At 41.1% G+C, this 21,902-nt stretch overlaps 1 protein-coding gene across 5 annotated transcripts in view; it reads left to right on the top strand.

Annotated features, from left to right (window-relative positions):
• Nucleotides 1-21,902, top strand: part of LOC121917014 (blood vessel epicardial substance-like) — an 87,396-nt gene that overhangs the window by 35,550 nt on the left and 29,944 nt on the right. For 2 of the 5 annotated variants that reach the window (XM_042442635.1, XM_042442626.1), the window contains exon 4: nt 3,709-4,336. In XM_042442635.1, the coding sequence (XP_042298569.1) occupies nt 3,709-3,984 (276 nt within the window). In that variant the 3' untranslated portion in view covers nt 3,985-4,336. Of the gene's footprint in view, nt 1-3,708; nt 4,337-14,094; nt 14,107-15,802; nt 15,892-19,002; nt 19,031-19,983; nt 19,994-21,902 lie in introns of those variants that run through there. The other 3 variants (XM_042442644.1, XM_042442609.1, XM_042442616.1) reach the window with 3 other exon arrangements.

Consider the following 21,902-nt stretch of genomic DNA (forward strand, 5'->3'; position numbering starts at 1 on the left):
GCTGGCCCAGTACCATCAGGGGCTAGCCTGAAGAAAGAGGCTCCTCCCTCCCTAACTGTCATTGTTCGGCCTCTGAGGGAGAGAGAAGGCTGGCCCAGTACCATCAGGGGCCAGCCTGAAGACAGAGGCTCCTCCCTCCCTAACTGTCATCTTTCGGCCTCTGAGGGAGAGAGAAGGCTGGCCCAGCCATCAGGGGCCAGGGGCCTGATAGAAGAGACTCCTCCCTCCCTAACTGTCACGTTCGGCCTCTGAGGGAGAGAGAAGGCTGGCCCAGTACCATACAGGGCTAGCCGTGAAGACAGAGGCTCCTCCCTCCCTAACTGTCATCGTCGCGGCCTCTGAAGGGAGAGAGAAGGCTGGCCCAGTACCATCAGGGGCCAGCCTGAGAAAGAGGCTCCTCCCTCCCTAACTGTCATCATTCGGCCTCTGAGGGAGAGAGAAGGCTGGCCCAGTACCATCAGGGGCCAGCCTGAAGAAAGAGGCTCCTCCCTCCCTAACTGTCATCATTCGGCCTCTGAGGGAGAGAGAAGGCTGGCCCTGTACCATCAGGGGCCAGCCTGAAGAAAAAGGCTCCTCCCTCCCTAACTGTCATCGTTCGGCCTCTGAGGGAGAGAGACAGCTGGCCCAGTACCATCAGGGGCTAGCCTGAAGAAAGAGGCTCCTCCCTCCCTAACTGCCCGCCTGCCCGCTTTCCACCTGGGCAGGAGCGGCCCAGAGAGACTCTTCCTTGCCACCGGAGCGGCGTTTCTCCAGGGGGAGAATCTGTAATCTGTACTGTATTGTATTTTCATTTTGTTTTGTAAACCGCCGTGATCATAGGAACGGCGGTATATAAATAAAATTTCAATCAATTTCAATCAATATTTAAATATTTAAAGGGATGTCATATTGAGGGTAGCACAAGCTTGTTTTTTGCTGCTTCAGAGGCTAGGACACATATCAGTGGATTCAAACTACAGGAAAAGAGATTCCAACTAAACCTTACGAGGAACCTCTTGATGGTAAGAGCTGTTCAACCTGGAGATATACTCAGGGTGTGGTGGAGTCCCCTTCTTTGAAGGTTTTTAAGCAAAAGCCGCATGTCCATCCATTGGGAATGCTTTTATTTTTTTTTATTCCTGCATGATGGGGTATTGGACTGTATGGCTCCTGTGATCTTTTCCAGTTCTGTGATTCTGTAACATTTGCAATGCTGTCCCAGTTACAGAGCACATTGAGAGAAGCAGCAAGAGGAGGACCCTGGGGTCTCTCTAGCTGCCCATCTCAGCACACTCCAGAAACAGGAGATCATGCTTGATCAGGTCAAGATGGGTCAGTAAACATGAATCACAAAGCTTACAAGATCACAAGTCTGGTTTATGATGTTATAAATATTGAACAGGACAGCAATCTATATGTTTGTTTTTAAAGCAAATTATAAGGTGCTTAGCATAAAAGCTCTTGAAGCCATTTGTCTACAGTTTGGCTGGGATGATCTCTCTTAAGGTTATATCCTGTCTTCAAATTTTATGAATGCCTGTAAAAGAAATTACAGTTGGCCCTCTGTTTTCACGGGGGATCCAGTCTGGACACAAACTCCCCCGTGAAAACGGAGACTCACATATATTCAAGCCCCATAGTCCTGAATGGGGTATGTATCTGCGAGCATGTGCAGGGTGCGTGCCATGGGGGCGCACCCCATTAAGAATAATGGAGACTGCCCCTCCGTGAATAATGAAGAGTGTGGATCTCAAGTCTGCGAGAAAGGACAGGCAATTGTATACAACTTTTTTGGATTCCCAAGGCAGGTGAGTAGACCGTCTAGATTTCAAATCTCATTTCAGAATCAAGTTTGGGGTCAGATCAGACCTAAAGCAATCCAGACACACAATCTAGTTCTGAACCAAATGAGGAATCTTTGCGTAGTCCTAATGAAATTACTGGTGTCAGCAGGCAATACTCTCAGCCTGAGAGTTGATAGATAGAACATCCTATCTTGCAATGTCAGCAGATGTTGCTTGTCTAGCATTAGGGATCCCTGGAGAGAGGCAGGAAATACAAAGAAGTCAAACCATCAATTGTTCACATCTGCAGAAAAGAAAGTGAGTGTGGTCATTCATATTCTGTAATATGGATGTTTTCTTAAAGAAATGTCTTTGGATGAGATCTCAGGCTCTATAAGAAATGTTTGAAAACTTCTCCACTTCCATCTTACAAGGCCAATTCCTAATCCATTATAAATGGAAAGTGTTCTATTGATTTGCCATCTATAGAGAATATGTCCTTTACCTCACTACCAGCACTTGGAAAGCATCCTTTAAAGTTTAATATAATACCAAGTTTGAAAGCCAAGGATGAATATCTCCTTGCACTTTATCAGAAAGGAGACTCCAGTCAAGAAATAAGAAGATTAGGAATGGGAAGGTCAGTGCTCCTAAAGAATAAAGATATACAAATGAGCACTAAAGTCAGAATTTTGCAAGCTATTGTATTCCCCATCACCTTGTATGGATGTGAGAGCTGGACAGTGAAGGAAGTGGATAAGAAGAAAATCAACTCACTTGAAATGTGGTACTGGAGAAGAGTGCTAAGGAAGTTGTGGACAGCCAAAAAGACAAGCAAATGGATCCTTGAACAGATCAAGCCTGAACTCTACCTGAAAGCCAAGATGATTAAATTGTCATACTTTGGCCACATCATGAGAAAGCACAATCCATTGGAAAAGACAATAATGCTAGGAAAGGTAGAAGGCAGTAGAAAGAGAGGAAGACTCAATCAGGCCACAGGCCTGAATCTGTAAGATGTAAACAGAGCAGTGGAGGACAGGGAGTTGTCTCATCCACAGGGTTGCCATGAGTTGAGGATGGCTTGAGGGTAGCTAACAACAAGTGGTGGGATACAGGGCATACACCTTTAGGTCCTTCCTGGTTTGCACTAGAGGAGTTGCAGTGTAGTCAGGTGCCTTATTCAAATGCCAGATACCCTTGCAAAATAAGCTTTTGACTTCACAAATAAGATAATTTTGTCTCAACCTCCACTCTCAAAATATCTGTGGTTCTGTTAGAATAACCTACCCTTTCTTCTTTGCTATTTGGTGCACTTAGAATAATGTCTCAGAATACCGATATGAAACAACCTGTTTAGTTCCTTCAAATCCCTTCCCAAATCCACCATTTCAATGAAGCTTCCTAGTTACCAAGTTACCTAGTAAAGCCTCCTAGTTACCATGTTCACATGTCACTTTATCCAAGCAGGTACACCTGCTTCAAGCCTACCTCCTTTTCTTCTGTGGTTTCCCCTCCGTTGAGTTTCACTGTAAAATCCTGGCAGTGACCCTCCTCACTTTTCAATTAAAGAAGGTATTTCCATTGAGGTGTGTTGTATTTATATTTGTTTTGCTTTGTTTCAGTATCGTTATAATTTAATGACATTTTAAAAAGTGATAAGGATTGTTTAATTGTAATTTAACTTCTGTCTTGTGCAACAACATCTGGAGAAACCCCTAGAATAAGGCAGGCCACAGTTGGTGATTAAAATTTATAAGTACAGTATAAATCTACAAGGATAAGGGAGGGAAGTTCTTGGTTTTTGTGTCTTTGGGAAACATTTTACCAAATAAAGGAAGAAGGGCAAGACAAAGGAAAGGTTTTCTTTATAAATCATGGTTATAAAAATATCAGCATGATTAAAATCTGATTTCTCATCCCCACCCCCCCATTTGTCTTTCAGGTAACTCTCACAGCAGAAACAGATTGTCGATACGTGGCTTGGAGGAGAAAAAAGTTGTATTTACTCTTTGCTAAACACCGATTCATTTCGCGTCTCTTTTCAATTCTCATTGGGAATGACATTGCTGAAAAGCTTTATGCTTTGAATGACAGAGTGATCCTGGGAAAAGGATTTCGATATGACATCCGTTTACCAAATTTCTATCATGTATCAGTACTAGATACACCTAAAAGACAACCTGAAGTCCAGTTTCAGAACAATTCAAGGCAACATTAACAGACGTTATAAACTGCAACGCTTACTACAAAAATAACTGATTATTGTCTTCATCACTCCCCAAATTAAATACTAAAAGACATTATGGTGGCATCATTTAAAAAAGCAAACTGAATATTCTCATAAAGTCAACTGTTAAAATAAAAGCCCATGGATTTGGGGTTTTTTTTTCTAGCAAAAAAACCCAGCCATCTAGTTCGGCTTTCTTTTTTTCAGCATTAAGAACCAGCAGGTTGCACATTTTGCCTGATTATGCATTGTGAATGGTTTTTCTTGACTTCTACTCATCTTATTATTTTGGGGGTGGGTTGGGGACAGTTATGAATCATTATTAGATAAAGCTTTGCCGTAATTGTGGTGCCTTGTGTATTGTGCTTTAAAAAAATGACATTTGCGCAGAGTTCTTCATATTTATTGAGGCCTTGTCATCATGAATTATGCAAGCAGCTTTATCTCAGAAAAGAGCAGCAAGCAAACCATCTTTAAAAAGTAATCTTGACTCACTTGTTACTTTATAATTACGATGCATAATTTGGTCTTCTCAACATGCAGTGTTTTACAAAAGCTGACACATGGAACAGGAGGCTGCACAATCTTGTAAAGCTTGGGAGAAGGCTAACAATAATTTCATTCTTGCATACCACCATGAGATGATGACTAGATTTCTCTCAGAGAATAGCAGAGGAGCTATACATGAAAACAAAAGACAATAGTGTAATTACTTCAACTGCAAAGGGTGTATCAATCACTTTAATTGCTGCAACATATGTAGCAGAGCAAAACAGTTCAATCATCCTAGTAGAAAGTAGGGCAATAGTGGATTAATGTCAATGCTATATTAATGCTACCCCTACCCTCTATCCCAGTCATATTTTGGAACTTTTTTTGGAGTGCACAGGGTATTACATTAGGAAGGGAAGATCATCACCTTGCAACATTTATGCGGGAAGCAGTTTCATCAGTGGAGGTGCACTGCTGGATCTTGGCCTAGTATGTTTAGTGGAAACAGAGCATAGGTCTTTAGAAAGGTGATAGTGGAATAATCAAGGCATTATTTCCTATGGGATATACCCTCATTTCTCCAGTCAAATAGGTTTTGAAGCTTTCACTAAAAAAACAAACAAACGAACTGAATCGGTAATAGCAATCATGCATCTGCCATTTTACCTACACACACATACAGCTGTTTCATTACCAGGGCATTGTGCCCCCTTAAGAAGAATTCTCCCTTCCCATAAATTATCCTTCAGTCCCCAAATTTCTAGCATTGCAGTAACTTAAAACTAGAGTTTAGGCATCCAAAGAAAGGGGACAGACAAAGTTACCTACAGAGTGCAAATACAACAAATAGAGTTCTAGATATGAGCGATTTTCAGTGTCTCACTCTCTGCAAGTTTAACAATTTGGAGACTGAAGGAAAATTTCATTGGTGGACAGAATTTTTATGGAGGGGATGCCCTCATTTTGCCTGCATTTCTAGACTTGGAAAATGGCTGTATCAAACAGAGTATTACAGCAAACCATTGGAACATATCAATTCATCCTTATTAATCTGTTAGAAAGGGGTCTTTGGCTTAAATGTTAGTTTTTCTCATGGTTGAAACAGCTTTGAGAGAAAAAAAATCATGATTCCCATTTGATTTAGGAGCTAAAATATTGATTTCTTGCAGAGCTTAAATCCAGCATCACTCCTGTTGATCTTGAGATTACTGTAATTTACATGAGATGATACCACCTAAATGCTGGATGTTACAGACCAGGGGTAGGCAACCTGTGGCCCGCGGGCCGGATGCGGCCCGGTGAGGCCTTGGGACCGGCCCCAGCCCAGTCCTGCCACCGATTGCCGCCGGGGCCTTTGTCTATAGAAGCCTCAGAAACATGCATTTATCTTAACATTTTTAACAAATCAGCAAATTTTTTCGTGTGTCCTCCATTTTTTATTGAAAAAGTGCCCTCCATTTGAAAATTTTGTCCTACATTTGTCCCGGTTTATGTATTTATTTAATTTGTAAAAAATTATTTAATTATTTATTTTTTGGCTTCAGCCCCCCCCCCCCAGTTGTCTGAGGGACAGCAACCCAGCCCCCGGCTCAAAAGGGTTGCCTACCCCTGTTACAGACTTTAAGGTTAGCTGTAGCCCACTTCCATAGCTACCATGTTAGGTAGGGCTGCTTTGAATAAATGGTGATATTTGGGTGCCTTGAATAGCTTACCTTAGAGGTCATACTCTGTGCATCATCATAGACAGAAAGAGCCATCTACTTTGGTTCGTATTGCTAAGACACTGTTTTAGCTGCCTTGAGTCCCTGTAGTGGGAGGAAGGCAAGATATAAATTAAATAAAATAATTGTCTTCATACTGTTTTAAAAACTTCAAGAAAGCAGTGACTTATATTTGGAGAGTTATCCCAATATAACAAGGGATATCACATTAATTATTGATGAAGATATCAATTTGGTCCTCACTCAATTTTATGGCTGTGTCTGTTGTCCAGAATTCTACAGTGATACACTACTAGAATCATAGAATCATAGAGTTGGAAGAGACCACTAGGGCCATCCAGTCCAACCCCCTGCCATGCAGGAAATCCAAATCAAAGCATCCCTGACAGATGGCCATCCAGCCTCTGTTTAAAGACCTCCAAGGAAGGAGACTCTATCACCCTCCGAGGGAGTGCATTCCATTGTCGAACAGCCCTAACTGTCAGGAAGTTCCTCCTAATGTTCAGGTGGAATCTCTTTTCCTGCAGCTTGCATCCATTGTTCGGGTCCTGTTCTCTGGAGCAGCAGAAAACAAGCTTGCTCCCTCTTCAATATGACATCCCTTCAAATATTTAAACAGGGCGATCATATCACCTCTTAACCTTCTTTTCTCCAGGCTAAACATCCCCAGCTCCCTAAGTCATTCCTCATAGGGCATGGTTTCCAGACCTTTCACCATTTTTGTCGCCCTCCTTTGGACACGCTCCAGTTTCTCAATGTCCTTTCTGAATTGTGGCGCCCAGAACTGGACACAATATTCTAGGTGGGGCCTGACCAGAGCAGAATACAGTGGCACTATTACTTCTCTTGATCTAGACACTATACTTCTATTGATGCAGCCTAAAATAGCATTGGCCTTTTTAGCTGCCGCATCACACTGTTCACTCATGTTCAATTTGTGGTCTACTTGGACTCCTAGATCCCTTTCACACGTAGTTTCATTCAGCCAGGTGTCACCCATCCTATATTTGTGTATTTTATTTTTCCGCCCTAAGTGCAATACCTTACATTTCTCCGTGTTGAATTTCATTTTGTTAGCTTTGGCCCAGCTTTCTAGTCTATTCAAGTCATTTTGAATCTTGATCCTGTCCTCTGGGGTATTAGCTATTCCCCCTAATTTGGTATCATCTGCAAATTTGATAAGTATGCTTCTAATTCTGTCATCCAGGTCATTGATAAAGATGTTGAATAGCACTGGGCCCAGGACAGAGCCCTGTGGGACCCCACTGGTCACTTCTCTCCAGGATGAAAAGGAGCCATTGTTGAGCACCCTTTGGGTTCGGCCGGTCAACCAATTACAGATCCATTTAACAGTTCCTTTGTCTAGCCCACATTTTACAAGCTTGTTTGCAAGAATGTCATGGGGAACTTTGTCAAAGGCCTTACTGAAATCAAGAAGTGGTTTGGAAGCACTCGGTGGAATTTGGAGAGCATCCAAAGGCTTGGGAGTCTAACAAACTGCATTGCCATGAATAGCAACTCCCCCCCCCCACCAAATCACAAATAGCTCCTCTCAGTTTCAAAACCAGTTTGTCAACACGAGCAACTGAGCCACTGATGAGCAACTCAAATCCAAAAATGCCTTGCACATGCTGAGCTGTTTGATTTATTTTTTGCAATCTGTCTGAGATTTATTTATTTTTATTTATTTTATTAATTAGTTAAATTTGCTTCCTGTCTTTTCTCCATTGAGCTCAAGGTGGGAACACATGGCTATCTTATCTACCTACTTTTCCTTTACAAGAACTCTTTGATGTAGGGCAGTCTGAGGGACAGTGACAGACTGACGGTCACCAAGTGAGTTCCATGGCTCAGCTGGGACTCAAGTTTTAAATGCTGGAAACATGACATGCTGGCTCTTTTAAAAAAATATTAACACCTACAATTTTACCTACATACATATCAAAAACAAAGGAAAACTACAAGAACTCAAAGATATAACCATGTTAGTCTGTAGAATCAGCACATGGAGAGATCTTGTAGCACCTTTGAGATTCAGGGGCTGTACATACAGCCCTGAAGGGGCGGCATTCAGCACCCCTTCTTCAGCCAGATCAGGGGCACAGTAACCTCACACCATGGCTCCAATCTGGCCTCTGGAGAACACAAAAAGGAGCTGCAAACAGCATGGCTGTATGGCACCCCTTCAGTGCTGCATCATTTGGACACAGTGATGGAGGTGCTTCATGATGCTGCATACCATCTGGAGTGGTGCATGGTGTCAAGTTGCCCTCGGGAGTTGTGGAGTTGGGCATGCTTCTCAAAGCACCGCGGCCTGACTGCCCCCAGGCCAGCCTTTTAGGCCAGTCTGGATAGCCCTTAACTGAAAGAAAGAATTGGCAGCATGAGCTTTCGTAGACTTCAGTCTACTTCCTCATCTTCTTAGGAAGTAGACTGAAGTTTATAAAAGATCATGCTGCCAATTTCTTTCTTTCAGTTAGTCTCAAAGGTGCTACTACAAGAACTGTGAACCTGCTTATATGATCAAGGTAATGCGGCTGGCACATATCTCAATACAGTTATTGCTCCATCTTGAAGCCACTTATCTTTAAGGGAGAAAAGGACTGTAAGTATTCCCAAGTGTCTGATATGCGAAAAAGAATTAATATTCTAATCGGTTTTTATTATGAAACAACCTGTCAAGAAAAAAAAAATACTATTCTACTGTTTTCTTATTGTTTGTGTTATATTGAAATGTATGTGAGAGAAAGAAACTGATATTGAAGTGAGATGGAAAGGTTTGAGATTCATTGTTTCTGGGAAGAGAGTATATGGAAAAATGCTTACTGCTTGGAAAAATAGTAGGGGAAGGAAAGGAATGATCTTACTGTATGAGAGAAATGTCATCATTTCTGTAAACATGCTAAGAAGCCAGAGATGATTCGATGCATTGTTTTCAAGGGTGGTTAAACTAAGAAGAATCCAGTTGAAGTGAAACAATACATGTATTGATATGCTTAGCACCTGGGTAACTATGGCTGGCACAAAGTTCGGTAATTAGGATGTTGTAAGCCCAATGTACAACATTGTAATTGAAAACCCTACTGCATGCAGGGACCTTCTAACAGAGGTATTTTCAAGGCGCTGAAGAGTAGGGCAGTGAATGATGACATGCTCAGCTCTCTCCATTAATGGTATGATGGTACGGTATCATGCTGCACTAGGAAGAATGAGCTGAATGTCACTCACTGCCCTGATATATCATCGCAGCTACTTTTCCCAATGCAGGATTTTAAGTCTTTTATTTTTTCCAGGAGTGAGGAATGTATGCCCCTCTAGACGTCACTGAAATTGGCTAAGCTGGTTAGAGTTTATGGGAGTTGAAGTCCGCACATCTGGAGGGCCACATATTCCCCAGCTTGGTTTAGTTCATTAATATTTTACCATTCCTGTCTATAAATTCAAGACATATGCTTGAAAATTCAGTTATGGATTGTTTTATTTTTTTGCTAGGAGCACAAATTCTACTGTTATTCTTTTCCCAACAACAGTAGAAGCAATTCAGAATGTGAGGGCTGTTTTTACATCACTGTATCAGTGGTATGAAGAAACAATGCTTTGAAACAATGTATTAAGATTTCTATTACATAACTTTTTGCTGTTATTTATTCTCAGGTGAAGCTTACAAAATGGTAAAGATTATTTATTTATGATATCAACGTTAAAAGAAATGTTCCAGAGTTTGAATTTTCTATGCTAAATGTACCTGACCAATCCTCTAAAAATACAAATGATGGAATCTAATGTTTAATTTCTTAGTACTTCAGAATCATTTTATGTAATGTATATGATACAATAGTACATGATGGGGGAGAAAGTTTTCAGAATAGTTTTATAGTAAATCAAAAACTCTATTTAAAGCAATATTGGTACCAGGAGGCACATTCAGTAGCAAATTCTCTGTAGGCTTTTGTAGATAGCAAGTCTGTTATGCAGTTGCACTGATTTCCATGCTGAAACAAATAAATTCTAAAAAAGTAACATTTTAAGATACAAGCTTATGGTTGTGGAAGAAGATAGCAACTTCACTTGAATGTGTTCACCTACATATGCATATACAGAAAGGACATATATTTGCAAAATTTATACACATAAAAGCAGCATCCATTTGTACATATGTAGATAGAGGCTTGTGGTGTTCCTAACACAATCCAGCCATACTTAGATCCTGGATCTTTTGGTATGACTCATATTGACTCAAAGATCTTACATAGGTTGGGGAAACCCCCCTCTGCCAGTTCCCAGAAGCCCCAGACAGCAAGGACAAAGGAGTGTGGGAGTCTTAGCCCAAAACATTTGGGGAGCAAGATTCACCTGCCCTGCCTTGTAACCAAAAACTTCTGGAAGATAAAGGAGGTGAACTAAGTGAGAAGCAGGAAAGGCCTTATTTCTTTCTCTATATAATGCAAAATGAGTATATTCATCTTTTTCTAGAGGATAGCGGAAGAGATGAATAGCAAAGCATTCAAAAAATGATAGAAGAAAAAGTAGGAACTGTTATAAATATTTAAATAGCTATGAAGATATAATACTTTCAAAAGCTTATTTATTGGCTTTGAATTAATGAGATACATGGATCCTTTCCCTAGACAAAATGTTGATGCATAGTATGATACTTTGTCTCCATGGCAGATTAACATTTTAATAGTTTTAGCCCCCGGTGCTGCCTTTATGCACACTGACAATTTAGATAATGGAGAAAATGGAACTGGCCCTCCCTCTCTCTCTTTCTCTGTGAAAAATAGATTATTTATCACAGTTTACTTATACTATACTCCAGCCATCAAAGCAACAGCTCCTCCTGCTGCTTTCTCCTCCACTTTCTCTCCTCCTCCTTCTCTTCTAATAGATGAGGACTGATGCAGAGTGTTAAAATATTTCTTTCAGTTATATCAAACTCTTTTCAATGATATTTCCTCCCATCTCTTAGAATGTGCACTGTCTTACTTTGTTACAAGTGTGATAGTGCACACTCTAAGATAAGGGAGGAGATATCATTGAAAGGAACTTAATACTGTATAACTGAAATAAATTGGAAGCTATGAGAGTAAAAAGGAAACAAAGTTATAATTATGTAAAATAAATAAGAGTGGGGAGTTAAAGACATGTGGACATGAACAGACTTGAACAAGAGAGTAGAGAATGACACACTGATGAAGACTACTTCATAGCCTAAAAACCCAAATAATGTTTCAGATTATGGAAAACGTGAAAGCTCCAAATATTTGCCATGTGTTTAGAAACTAGATTAGGAACAACAGCTGTAGCTTTAGTACCCTTGCACTGCATGCTCCCCAAAAAGAGTTCAAAATTAAGTTTCTATACCTAAAAATGTTCCACAAGCAATAACTGATCCATTACCTTATTTCAGAAAATATATTTATATAAAATATTAAATGTTTTATACTAACATATAAACAAAGCCTGTCAATAATCATGGACTGTAGGAATTGCTTTACAAATTTAAAAGTGTAGGAGAAAAGTAGCATAAGTTGTTAGATGCTCAGCTGATTTTAAAAGACTCTGGACAAGAAGAACGTATGTCTTCTGTGGTATAGTTTAATAAGGGCATGCAGATAAAGTAACCATTAAAAGCCTATGAAAATGCAACAAGACACAAAGGCTCCTCACAAAAGCACACTGAGGAAACATGAGTGTTATTAGTTGTGGCAGCTGTGTGGTGAATATTGTCCTCCAGTGTGACAACATTTTTCCTTGTAGCCTTGAAGGATGGGTGACAAAGTTTTAAATATCTTGGCTTGCACCAATCTAGTTTACAGCCTGCTAGAGTAACTTCTTGTGCAAAACTTGACCTTTGCTGTCTTGGTATTCCTTCCTGTCAGGAGGAGGATGAAGAGGAGGAGGAGATGATAATGTATGATATCAGCTTTCAGGGCTAAAAGCTACGTTTACCAGACATGTGAAGTGTTAACCAGAATATCGGGTGTATACTCTACATGGTTAAGAATGCTATTGTAAACAGTGGACTAAGTCTAATTGTTTGTTCCAGTCAGGGCATGACCCAAATGCTGGATAGTAATACTTATATAAAGGCTATTGATTTAGTGGGTCTGCTCTAGCATGGACTAGCTATTGGATTTAGTCAAGAGAGGAAATAAATGCAGAAGGTACCAACAGGAACAATTACATTATTAACAGTAGCTATTTACAGAATAATTGTTGCAGATGACACAATTATTCTGGGACTTGGGCAGGCGATTAACAGATGCAATGTAATAGAACCCTGTCCTCTTAATTCAAACCTCTGGTGATAGGTTCGAATTTCCTAATGAAATGTAATTCAACAGTCTCTCCTGTTTCCATTTGGGTTTCTTTGGTCTGAAATTTCTAAGACATATTAACTCCTTTTTAGAGAAGCGGTCTTGTCATTCAACAGAATGAGTAAAGGAAGCCCGTTTTCTCACACAGGTTGTAAAAAAAAATCACTCTGAAATTTGAATGTGTTTCTATTTTCTACCACTTAAATAAAACAAACCTAACTCTCTTTCAGTTTGGTTGCATTGCAGTTACAGCAAACAGATATATGATGCATAAATCTGATGAGTTATTAGGCATATTCTAATTTTACCATGTCATTTGTTTTGAACAAACACCAGGTACCTGAAAAACTTAACACATTTATTAAAATATGAGTATTTGTGTACTATAGCCCATTTCATTAGCTGCACCAGATTTTAAGGTATAAACTACACATAGGTACTTACAATATTTGTTTTGTATGCATTTTATTTCTTTCAGACACCACTAGCTTTAATATACAGTCCCACTAAAGTCCCTGCAAGGGCAGGAACAAATTCCTTTTGTAATTTTAAATAAAACAAATAAAATTTTGTCTGGACTTGTTCTTCACTAGTACTGTAAATTGTGGGTTGTGCTTGCAGCTGTGATTAGTAACAACCTTTGTAGCTTGAAAAATGAAGGAGATTAACAGAAATATACTGTCTCCGAAACTCAGTAGTCTGCAATTGGTAAAGTGGGTTTCAAACTGCAAAAGTGCATACCTCTTTATATGTGTGTGTATGTGTGTGTGTGTGTTTCTTTATATACCACTTTTTAAAACTGAAACTGAGGCTCAAAGTTGCTTATAAAACAAGAAGACAGTCAAGTTAAAAAATATAAACATATACAAAGTCGAGTTTCAAATGCAAGTAAGGTATCCATAGAATAAAATAACTTTTAAAAGGCATAAAATAAAAAAGCATAGTAACAAACCTTTCCTTGTAATACAATGTGGCTGCAAAGGCCTGTTGGGAATAAATACATTAAAAAAGGTCTTTGCTTGTCCATGGAAAGACAGCAAGAAGGGGGCCATCCTATCCTCCCAGAGCAGCCACTGAGGAGTCCCTGTTGTTCCCCCCAATTGTACCTGCAAGAAGACAGGACTGAGAGGAACCTCTGCTAAAGACCTTAAACAGACTTGTCTTAGGGGAAGGGTAGGTACTGTACAGTATCTTAGATCGCCTGGATCCATGCAATATAAGACTTTACAGTTTATAAACAGATCTTTCAGTGGTGCCCAGAAACATACTGGTAGTGAGTGAACCTATTGTAAGAAGGGGGTTCAGTGCTCTTTGTAGCTAGAACAGTCTGGCAGCTCTTTAGACCTGGAAGAGTGTGTGTATGTGGTGTAGTGGTTTGAGTGTTGCACTAGGACTCCAGAAGCCCAGGGTTTGAAGTCCCTCTTGGCCATGGAAACCCACTGGCTTGACACCAGGCAAGTCATACTGAATAAATCTTGTCAAGAAAATACTAGGGTTGCTGTAAGTCAGAATCAACTTGAAGTCATGTAACAACAAAAAATCCCCAAACATTCTCCAAAGGCAACAAGCACACATGGGGTGTCTTACAGAAATCCAAATGAAATAGAATAAAGGCACCATAGCCAGATCAGATATTTCTGGGGAACTGGTGCAGCTGATACGAGTTTTAACTGCAAGTGTGTACCTGGCCATTGCAGAAACCCTAGGTACATCAACACTGTAGAAGTAAGTCTCACAGTCTCACCCCTTTAACTACCATGGCCCCAACCCAGTGGCATCACAAAGGGGGGGGTGTGTGTGTGTGTGGACTGCACCAGGTGGCATCCGAAGGGGGTGACACCATTGCTCTCCAAACATCTGCCTTTGGGCAGAAATGGACTGTGCTATTTGCCTGCATCCCTTGAAAATGCTGAAGAGATGGTGTGAGTAGGGTGAGGCTCAGTGGGAAAAGAAAGGAGAGGCCCAGCTTTTTTTTAATACCATTCCATTTTTTAAAGAAAATTAAAAATTACACTCTCACAGTTATACTCTCACTGCCTCAAGGGAAGACAATGCAAACCTCCTCTGAACAAATCTTGCCAAGAAAACCCTATGATAGGTTTGCCTTAGGGTCGCCATAAGTCAGAAACAACTTGAAACCACACAACAACAAACAGAACTTTATGTGGCGTCAAACTGGGGGACATACTAAAACGATAGTACTTGCCCATAGGGAAACCATACTTGCCCATAGGGAATCACAGGGGAATACTTGCCCATAGGGAAACATAGGAGAATACTAGCCCATAGGGAATCATTGGGGAATATTTGCCTAAGGCAGTACTTCTCAAATAGTGGGGCGCGCCCCCGAGGCTCTGTAAAGGGGGGCGCAAGGCTCCGTAAGGATACAGTACTTATAACCATTTTATAGACAAATGATACTATTTACAGTTGCGTGGGGGGTGCGAAATCTTTTCTTCTTCCTGGGGGGGGGAGCATGACAGAAAATAATTGAGAAGCACTGGCCTAAGGAAACCAAGGAGAATATTTGCCCCTAGGGAAAGTTTGGGCAAGTATTCAATGTTTCTCTCCGGGCAAGTATGGTTGCCCTATGGGCAAGTACTGCCATTTGTATTATTACATCCTGTCAAAATGCTATATTTCAACAGGGCGATGAGACACGTCCTCCATTTTCCAAAGGGTCCTACATTTTGAGAAGGACAAGGAAGCCTGAGTTCATAGGAGTGTTTTGTTCATTTGTTATAGGTGGAATTCATTCATTCATTCATTCATTTATAGTATCCTGCTCTTTCTTCAGAACTGGGACTCAAGAGTGGCTTCACAACTTTAAAAGAAGAACACAATTAAAAAACACAGAAAAGGTGGGTGCCTCCAAAGGGCATTCAATTATCAGAATGTTAAAAGAGAGAGAGAGAGCTCTTAAAAAGAATCAAACACGTTTGGAAAAAGAGGAAACTGTAGACAACGTTTTTAAAACGAAACCCTATCCATTTGTCCCTCCCTTTGGGGATGCCTTGTCCCTCCTTGGGGTGAAGGGGGACCCCCGAGTGCCTTAAACCCGGATGGAGGGAGGGAGGGAGGCAAGGCAGAGAAGGGGGCTGCCTGGCTGGCCTCGCCTGAGCCTGGGGGGGGGGGCTGCTGGCAGATGGAGAAGGCCGGCCCCGCCTGTGCTGCTGCTGCCTATTTTAGTCAAACGCTTCCTCCTCTCAGCTGAGGGTCGCTCCTTCCCTCCAGGCGCTTTAGCAGGCCGCTGGGCAGCCCCAGAGCTCACTTCCCCTTCCTCTCCTCACAGCAGGCAGCAGCCACTTTGGGGCTGAGGAGAAACTGGGGGGCCTTGGCCAAGGAGGAGGACGGCGGGAAGGCAGGTAGGGGCTCTGACTGGGGCCATTGGGGAGGAAGAGGGGGAGGCTGCAGGTGGGCTCCTCCTAACCCCCAGGAGGACGAGGCAGGGCCAAAGGGAGCAGCTTCCAGGAAAAGAATGGGGCTGGGGGGCATTGGAAAAGAAAAAGGCTTCAAAGCACTCCTGGAAATGTAATGGCCTGCTTTCTCAGTCCTCTTCCAAAGGGGGAGAAAATAGGGGGGGGGGGGGGGAGAGACACTGCAAAATAAAAGGCTTGGAAACACTCCTGGAAATGTAAATGTATGCTTCTATAATAATAAATAAATTGCAAAACATAATACTGTAATAATAGTAATAGTAATAATAAATTGCAAAATAAAATGCTTGAAAACACTCCTAGTAAATGTATGCTTCTATAATAATAAATACAAATAATAAGAGTTTCATTTTTGCCCCTTGCCTCTCTGTCAAGGAGACAATCGAAGCGGCTTCTCGGTTCTCAGTTATGCTTTCTCAGCCCTGCTCCAAATAGAGGACATTTCAGAAGAAAATGGAGGGCACTGCAAAATAAAAGGCTTGAAAACACTCCTAGAAATGTAAATGTATGCTTCTTAGTCCTGCTCCAAATGGAGGACATTTTGGAATTCCTCCTGGGCAGAAGATGGAAATGTAGGACATGTCCTGGAAAAGGAAGGCCAAGTCCTGCCCCCTTCCTTCCTCCTCTGAGGACCGAGAGAAAAGGCTGTGTCCTAGCTCCAAGGCACCCCGGGGCTCCCAGGGCTGCCTCCACACTGCAGAAATAATCCAGGTTGACCCCACTTTTCTCTATCATGGGTCAGTGCTGTGGAATTCTAGGAGCTTTGCCCTGGTTCCCCAACAAAGTGCAATACACAGCATTCCATAGCATTGAGCCAGGACAGTGAAAAGTGGGGTCAAACTGGATTAATTTCCCCAGTGTGGATGCAGACAGCAACAACAAAAAGGTTGCTCCATTGAGAGACACACAGCCTGCACACAGTGTTCCATAAATAAATATGATGCCTGACAAAATACTGGATATTCCATGTTGTCTGCTTTCTGTGGGTCTTAATGTTGAACAGCCTTTGAGAGAAGGCAAGATAGAGAGAGAGAAAGTGTGTATACATCCTCTGGAGGGTTATTCACACTATTTTCACATTTCACACTGTGAAAATAATCCAGGATGAATCCAGGTTGAATCTCCATTGTTCACACGCATCCCAAATGTACCCAATTAAGTCTTTTGGGGGAGGGCTGCCATAAAACCTATTTAATCCAGGATAACCGATATCTGTCCCCGCCCCCCCCGTTTTTTAAAAAAGATCTGCATTGTCAGTAGTGTGAATAACCCATGCAAATAGACCCAGGATAGAACTCTGCATGCCTTGAATGTGTTCCAAATGCGTGCACATTGTCAACTCCATCTTTATTCGAATGCCTGCACATGTGAGCCACCACACTCACATTAATCAAGTCACTTGACTTGACATTAATGCACATTGATGCGGTTCCATAGAGTGAATAACCAGAATGTGTGAGATGATTTGCATCGTCACACTAAAAAAGCAATAGTTTTTTGTGGGTTTTTTCAGGCTATGTGGCCATGTTCTAGAAGAGTTTCTTCCTGACGTTTCGCCAGCATCAGTGGTTGGCATCTTCAGAGAATGCTGGCATGGAAGCAAGTGGGTATGCACACACAAACACACACACACACACACACACACACTGTGTGACCCTGGGTGAGAAGGAGTGATTCCCATGTTAATCTGTGTATTGTTCTGTTGGTTGATGGTCTCCTCAGAGTAGGAGGATGTGCCAAAGAGGATTAGTGTCTGCTACCTGGTGATCATTGTTGGGAAAGCCTCTGATCCTGAGTGGTTTCTCATTTGCATTCGCTGAGTCCTGGTTTTGGTGTTGTTTAGGACGGGTAGCCAAACCAAGGGTTTCTTCTTTCCTGTTGAAGTTGTCCAAGTGTTTGTGGATTTCAATGGCTTCGCTGTGCATTCCGACCTGATAGTTGTTGGCATGGTCCAGAATTTCAGTGTTTTCAAACAGCATTTTATGCCCAGGATGGTTTATAACATGCTCTGATACTGCTGATTTTTGTGGCTGACTCAGTCTGCAGTGTCTCTTGTGTTCCTTGATTCGTGTTTGGACGCTGCATTTGGTGGTCCCTATGTAGACTTGTCCCTAGCTGCATGGTATGCGGTAAACTCCTGTGGCTGTGAGAGGGTCTCTTTTGTCCTTTGCTGAGTGTAGCATTTGCTGGATTTTCTTGGTCAGTTTATAAACCATTTGGAGGTTGTGCTTCTTCACCACTTTGCCTATTCTGTCTGTGATTCATTTAAAAAAGCAATGTCTGAATGACTCCTCAGTGTCCCCATTGCTCAGCTGTAGTCATCCAACATTTTTTCAGGCCCCATATTTATTTATTTGTTACATTTATATCCCCCTTTTCATCCTCTGAGCCCCACTTAGTTCCACTTTACTCTCGCAAGAGCTTGGGCCTGGACCCAAGGACACCCAATGAGGGCCATAATCCAGTGTGGACGCAAACCACTTCTTCCAAGCCCTGGCCCTGGACTTTGCCCACTGCTGCAGGCTGGATTTACATGGTTTTGGTTCTTTCAACCAATGGAATTGTTTCCATTAAGAAAACAGAGAAGAGCAGTGCCTTCTTCTCTTCCACTGTCCCCCTTGAGCTATTAAATCTGCTTTGGAGGCTGGATTGGGGAATTATATAGGACAGGTTCTAAGAGTGGATGAAGGGGCTATGGGGGAAGAGGACATGGAGGCAACCCTATAACTGTAGAGGAAACTCACTTATTCCATGTTGGATTTCATCCAATTAAAAAATGCCATTTGTTATGCATATGCTATATATCTCTCTGTGTGTATGTAATAAATTATGTGCTTTAGAGTTGCAGTCTAGCCCTCATAAGAGGCAAAATATGTGCAGCACTGAGTTCTTTTGTGAATATCCATTCTTCAATATCACTTAGGTTTATTATAGTTATTTATTGTTTTGTTACATTTATGTCCCTGCCTTGCATTTAAGAAGGTTAAGGGAAGATGTGCAGTGCTGTCCCTCACTTTTATCTCACAACAACCCTTTTAGGTGGAATAGAGATAAAGTCTGACCCAAGGTAAGTGTTAGTGACTTTGAGGCTGAGTTAGGATTTGAATCCAAATCTCTGTAGTCTTAGTCAAATATTCAAACTACACTACTATTTCCTTATATGTGGTAACTATTTCCATATTTCCAAATGTGTTTTTAAAGTGTACCATGTGTGTGCTGTGTTGTGTGCCTTCATGTCATATCATAGATTATCTAAAAAGAAAGGCATGCAAAACTTTTTGGGACTATAACTCCCAGAATCCCAAAACCAGCATGGACACTTCAGAAATAATCCAGTTTGACACCACTTTAACTGCTATGGCTGTATGCTATAGAATTTTAGGATGTGTAGTTTTGTAAGACATTTAGTTAGCCTTCTGTGTTAGAGAGCTCTGGTGCCCCAACAAATTACATTTCTCATGATTCCATTGCTTTGAGCCAAGGCAGTTAATGTGGTATCAAATGGGATTATTTTTGCAGTGTAGATGCATTCATAGTCTCAAAAGTAACTTCTCCATGCTTTGAGAACATATTAACCATAACCTGAAAGGATAATTTTGTAACAGTCACGTTTATTTTTAAAAAGCATTTGGAAATGTCTTACTTTGTCCATTGGTCTACAGGGCAACTCATTTTTATGGATAATCACAGCAAAGCAGTGAAAAGTCAGGTGAAGCAAAAAAAAAACACAGTGGGATCCAGTGGGAATTTTTCTGCTTGTATATCTGAGATGCTGTGTAGGAGTGATTAATATTTCATGACACTGAAAGTTCAGTGTTCATCTCTGCTTCCATATTCTTTCCCAAAATAACTTTAAAAAGCAGACAGCAGACCTATTTTCATTAGGTCACTATGGCCTGTTACAGACAGCCAAAATAAAGCTGCTTCGAGTCACAGTGGAGGTATGGTGTTTCAACGATGCATGCATCCTAAGAGTCCAGAAGCCACACCAAAGCCACGCTCCAGTCCTTAGGGCTGGAGCGTGGCTTTGGTGCAACTTCTGGACTCTTAGGATGCATGCATCATTGAAACACCATACCTCCACTGTGACTCAAAGCAGCTTTATTTTGGCTGTCTGAAGCACTCCCTCAGAACAGTTTCTGTCTAGCTGTATCTTTCTAGCTGTGAAGCATTAATCTGTATAATATGAGGTAGATAATGCTGTAGTAGTGCTACACTGGGTTTAAAGACCAAATTAGATTTTTATGTGTCAGGTGTTGTGCAAGTATTTTCATCAGCATCATTAAATTATCAACATTGTAAACACACAGGTTCCAAGCCTCTCCTTTTTTACAGGTGAGGATGGCAATTTGTCTTTTTCAGTTCTGGTGAAAGAATTAACCAATGTCTCCTACCTCACCCTACCACTCTTCTACACAGATTCACAGCTTCCCAGATCTGTTGCAGTTAAAACAAAACAAAACAACCCTTAGGAAATACTCCACATATCTCCTGTGTTATATCTGGTTCAACTTGTGAAAATGCCCTCCGGCTCTATAGCCCAAACCTAGGCTAGCAAGTCAGTCCTGTGATGCTCAGAAAGACTTAAGATCCAAATAAACTATCAGAGTCTTTAAAATGCCTTTGAACCCCTGCAAATGCAGGGTGTGTATGTCAAGTGTTCTACATGTTTAGTCTTCCTTATCTGGAATTCCAATATTCAAAATTATCCCTATGCATGGCAGAGATAGTGACAACTTTGCTTTCTGGTGGTTCAGTGTGCACAAACTTTGTTTCATGCACAAAATTATTAAAAATATTGTGTATAAAATTACCTTTGAGCTATTTGTATTTGATGTATTTATATGAAATATAAATGAATCCCATGTTTAGACTTGGGTCCCATTTCCAAGATATCTCATTATGTATATGGAAATACTGTATTCCAAACTCTGAAAAATTCCAGAATCTAAAACACTTCTGGTCCCACACATTTCAGATAAGTGAGACTCAACTTGTTGTTCTTGTTAACTGCCCTCAAGTCAGCCCCGACTCATGGCATGAGATCTCTCCAAGCCCCTCTATCCTCCCCTGCTCTGCTTACATCTTGTAGATTCATGGCCATGATGCCCCTGATTGAGTCTAACCATCTGGTGTGCAGTCTTCTTATCTTTCTGCTGCCTTCCACCTTTCTTAGCATTGTCTTTCCAAGTGAGTCATGCCTTCTCATGTAGTGGTCAAAATATGACAGGCTCAGTTTTGTCATCATGGCTTCCAGGAAGAGTTCTGGTTTGATCTGTTCTAGGGCTCATTTCTTTATTTGTTTTTTGGCTGTCCTCAGCCCTCTTCTCCACCACCACACCTCAAATGAGTTTATTTTTTTCTTATCTACTTTTTTCACTGTCCAACTCTCACATCTGTATACAGTGATGGGAAATTCTGTGGCTTGAATAATTCTGACTTCAGTTGTCTTTACTGCTCAGCTGTATGTCTTTACTCTTTAGGATCTTATTTAGTTCTTTCATAACTGCCCTTTCCATTCCTAGTCTTCCCCTTATTTCTTAGCTGTGGTCATCATTCTGATCAGTGCATGATCCTAGGTATGGGAACTCTTTAACCATTTTGATTTCTTCGTTGTCTAGGTTGAATTTATGTATTTCTTCTGTGTTCTTATTTTTGTTTTCTTTATATTCAGCATTAAACCTGCCTTTACGCTTTCACATTTGAATTTCTTTAGTAATTGTTCCATGTCTGTGATGTTTTCTACTAGTAATATGGTGTTGTCCGCATATCTTAGATTGTTGATTGTACAGTGGTACCTCGGGATACGAAATGCGCGGGTTACGAAATTTCCGGGATACGAAAAAGTTGGATTGGCAAAAACTGTTTCGGGTTACGAAATATTTTTCGGGTTACGAAATTCATTTCGGCGCGAAATTCAAATGGTATAGGCTTCCAGC

This window comes from Sceloporus undulatus, chromosome 1, assembly GCF_019175285.1.
Source record: "Sceloporus undulatus isolate JIND9_A2432 ecotype Alabama chromosome 1, SceUnd_v1.1, whole genome shotgun sequence".
NCBI lineage: Eukaryota > Metazoa > Chordata > Lepidosauria > Squamata > Phrynosomatidae > Sceloporus > Sceloporus undulatus.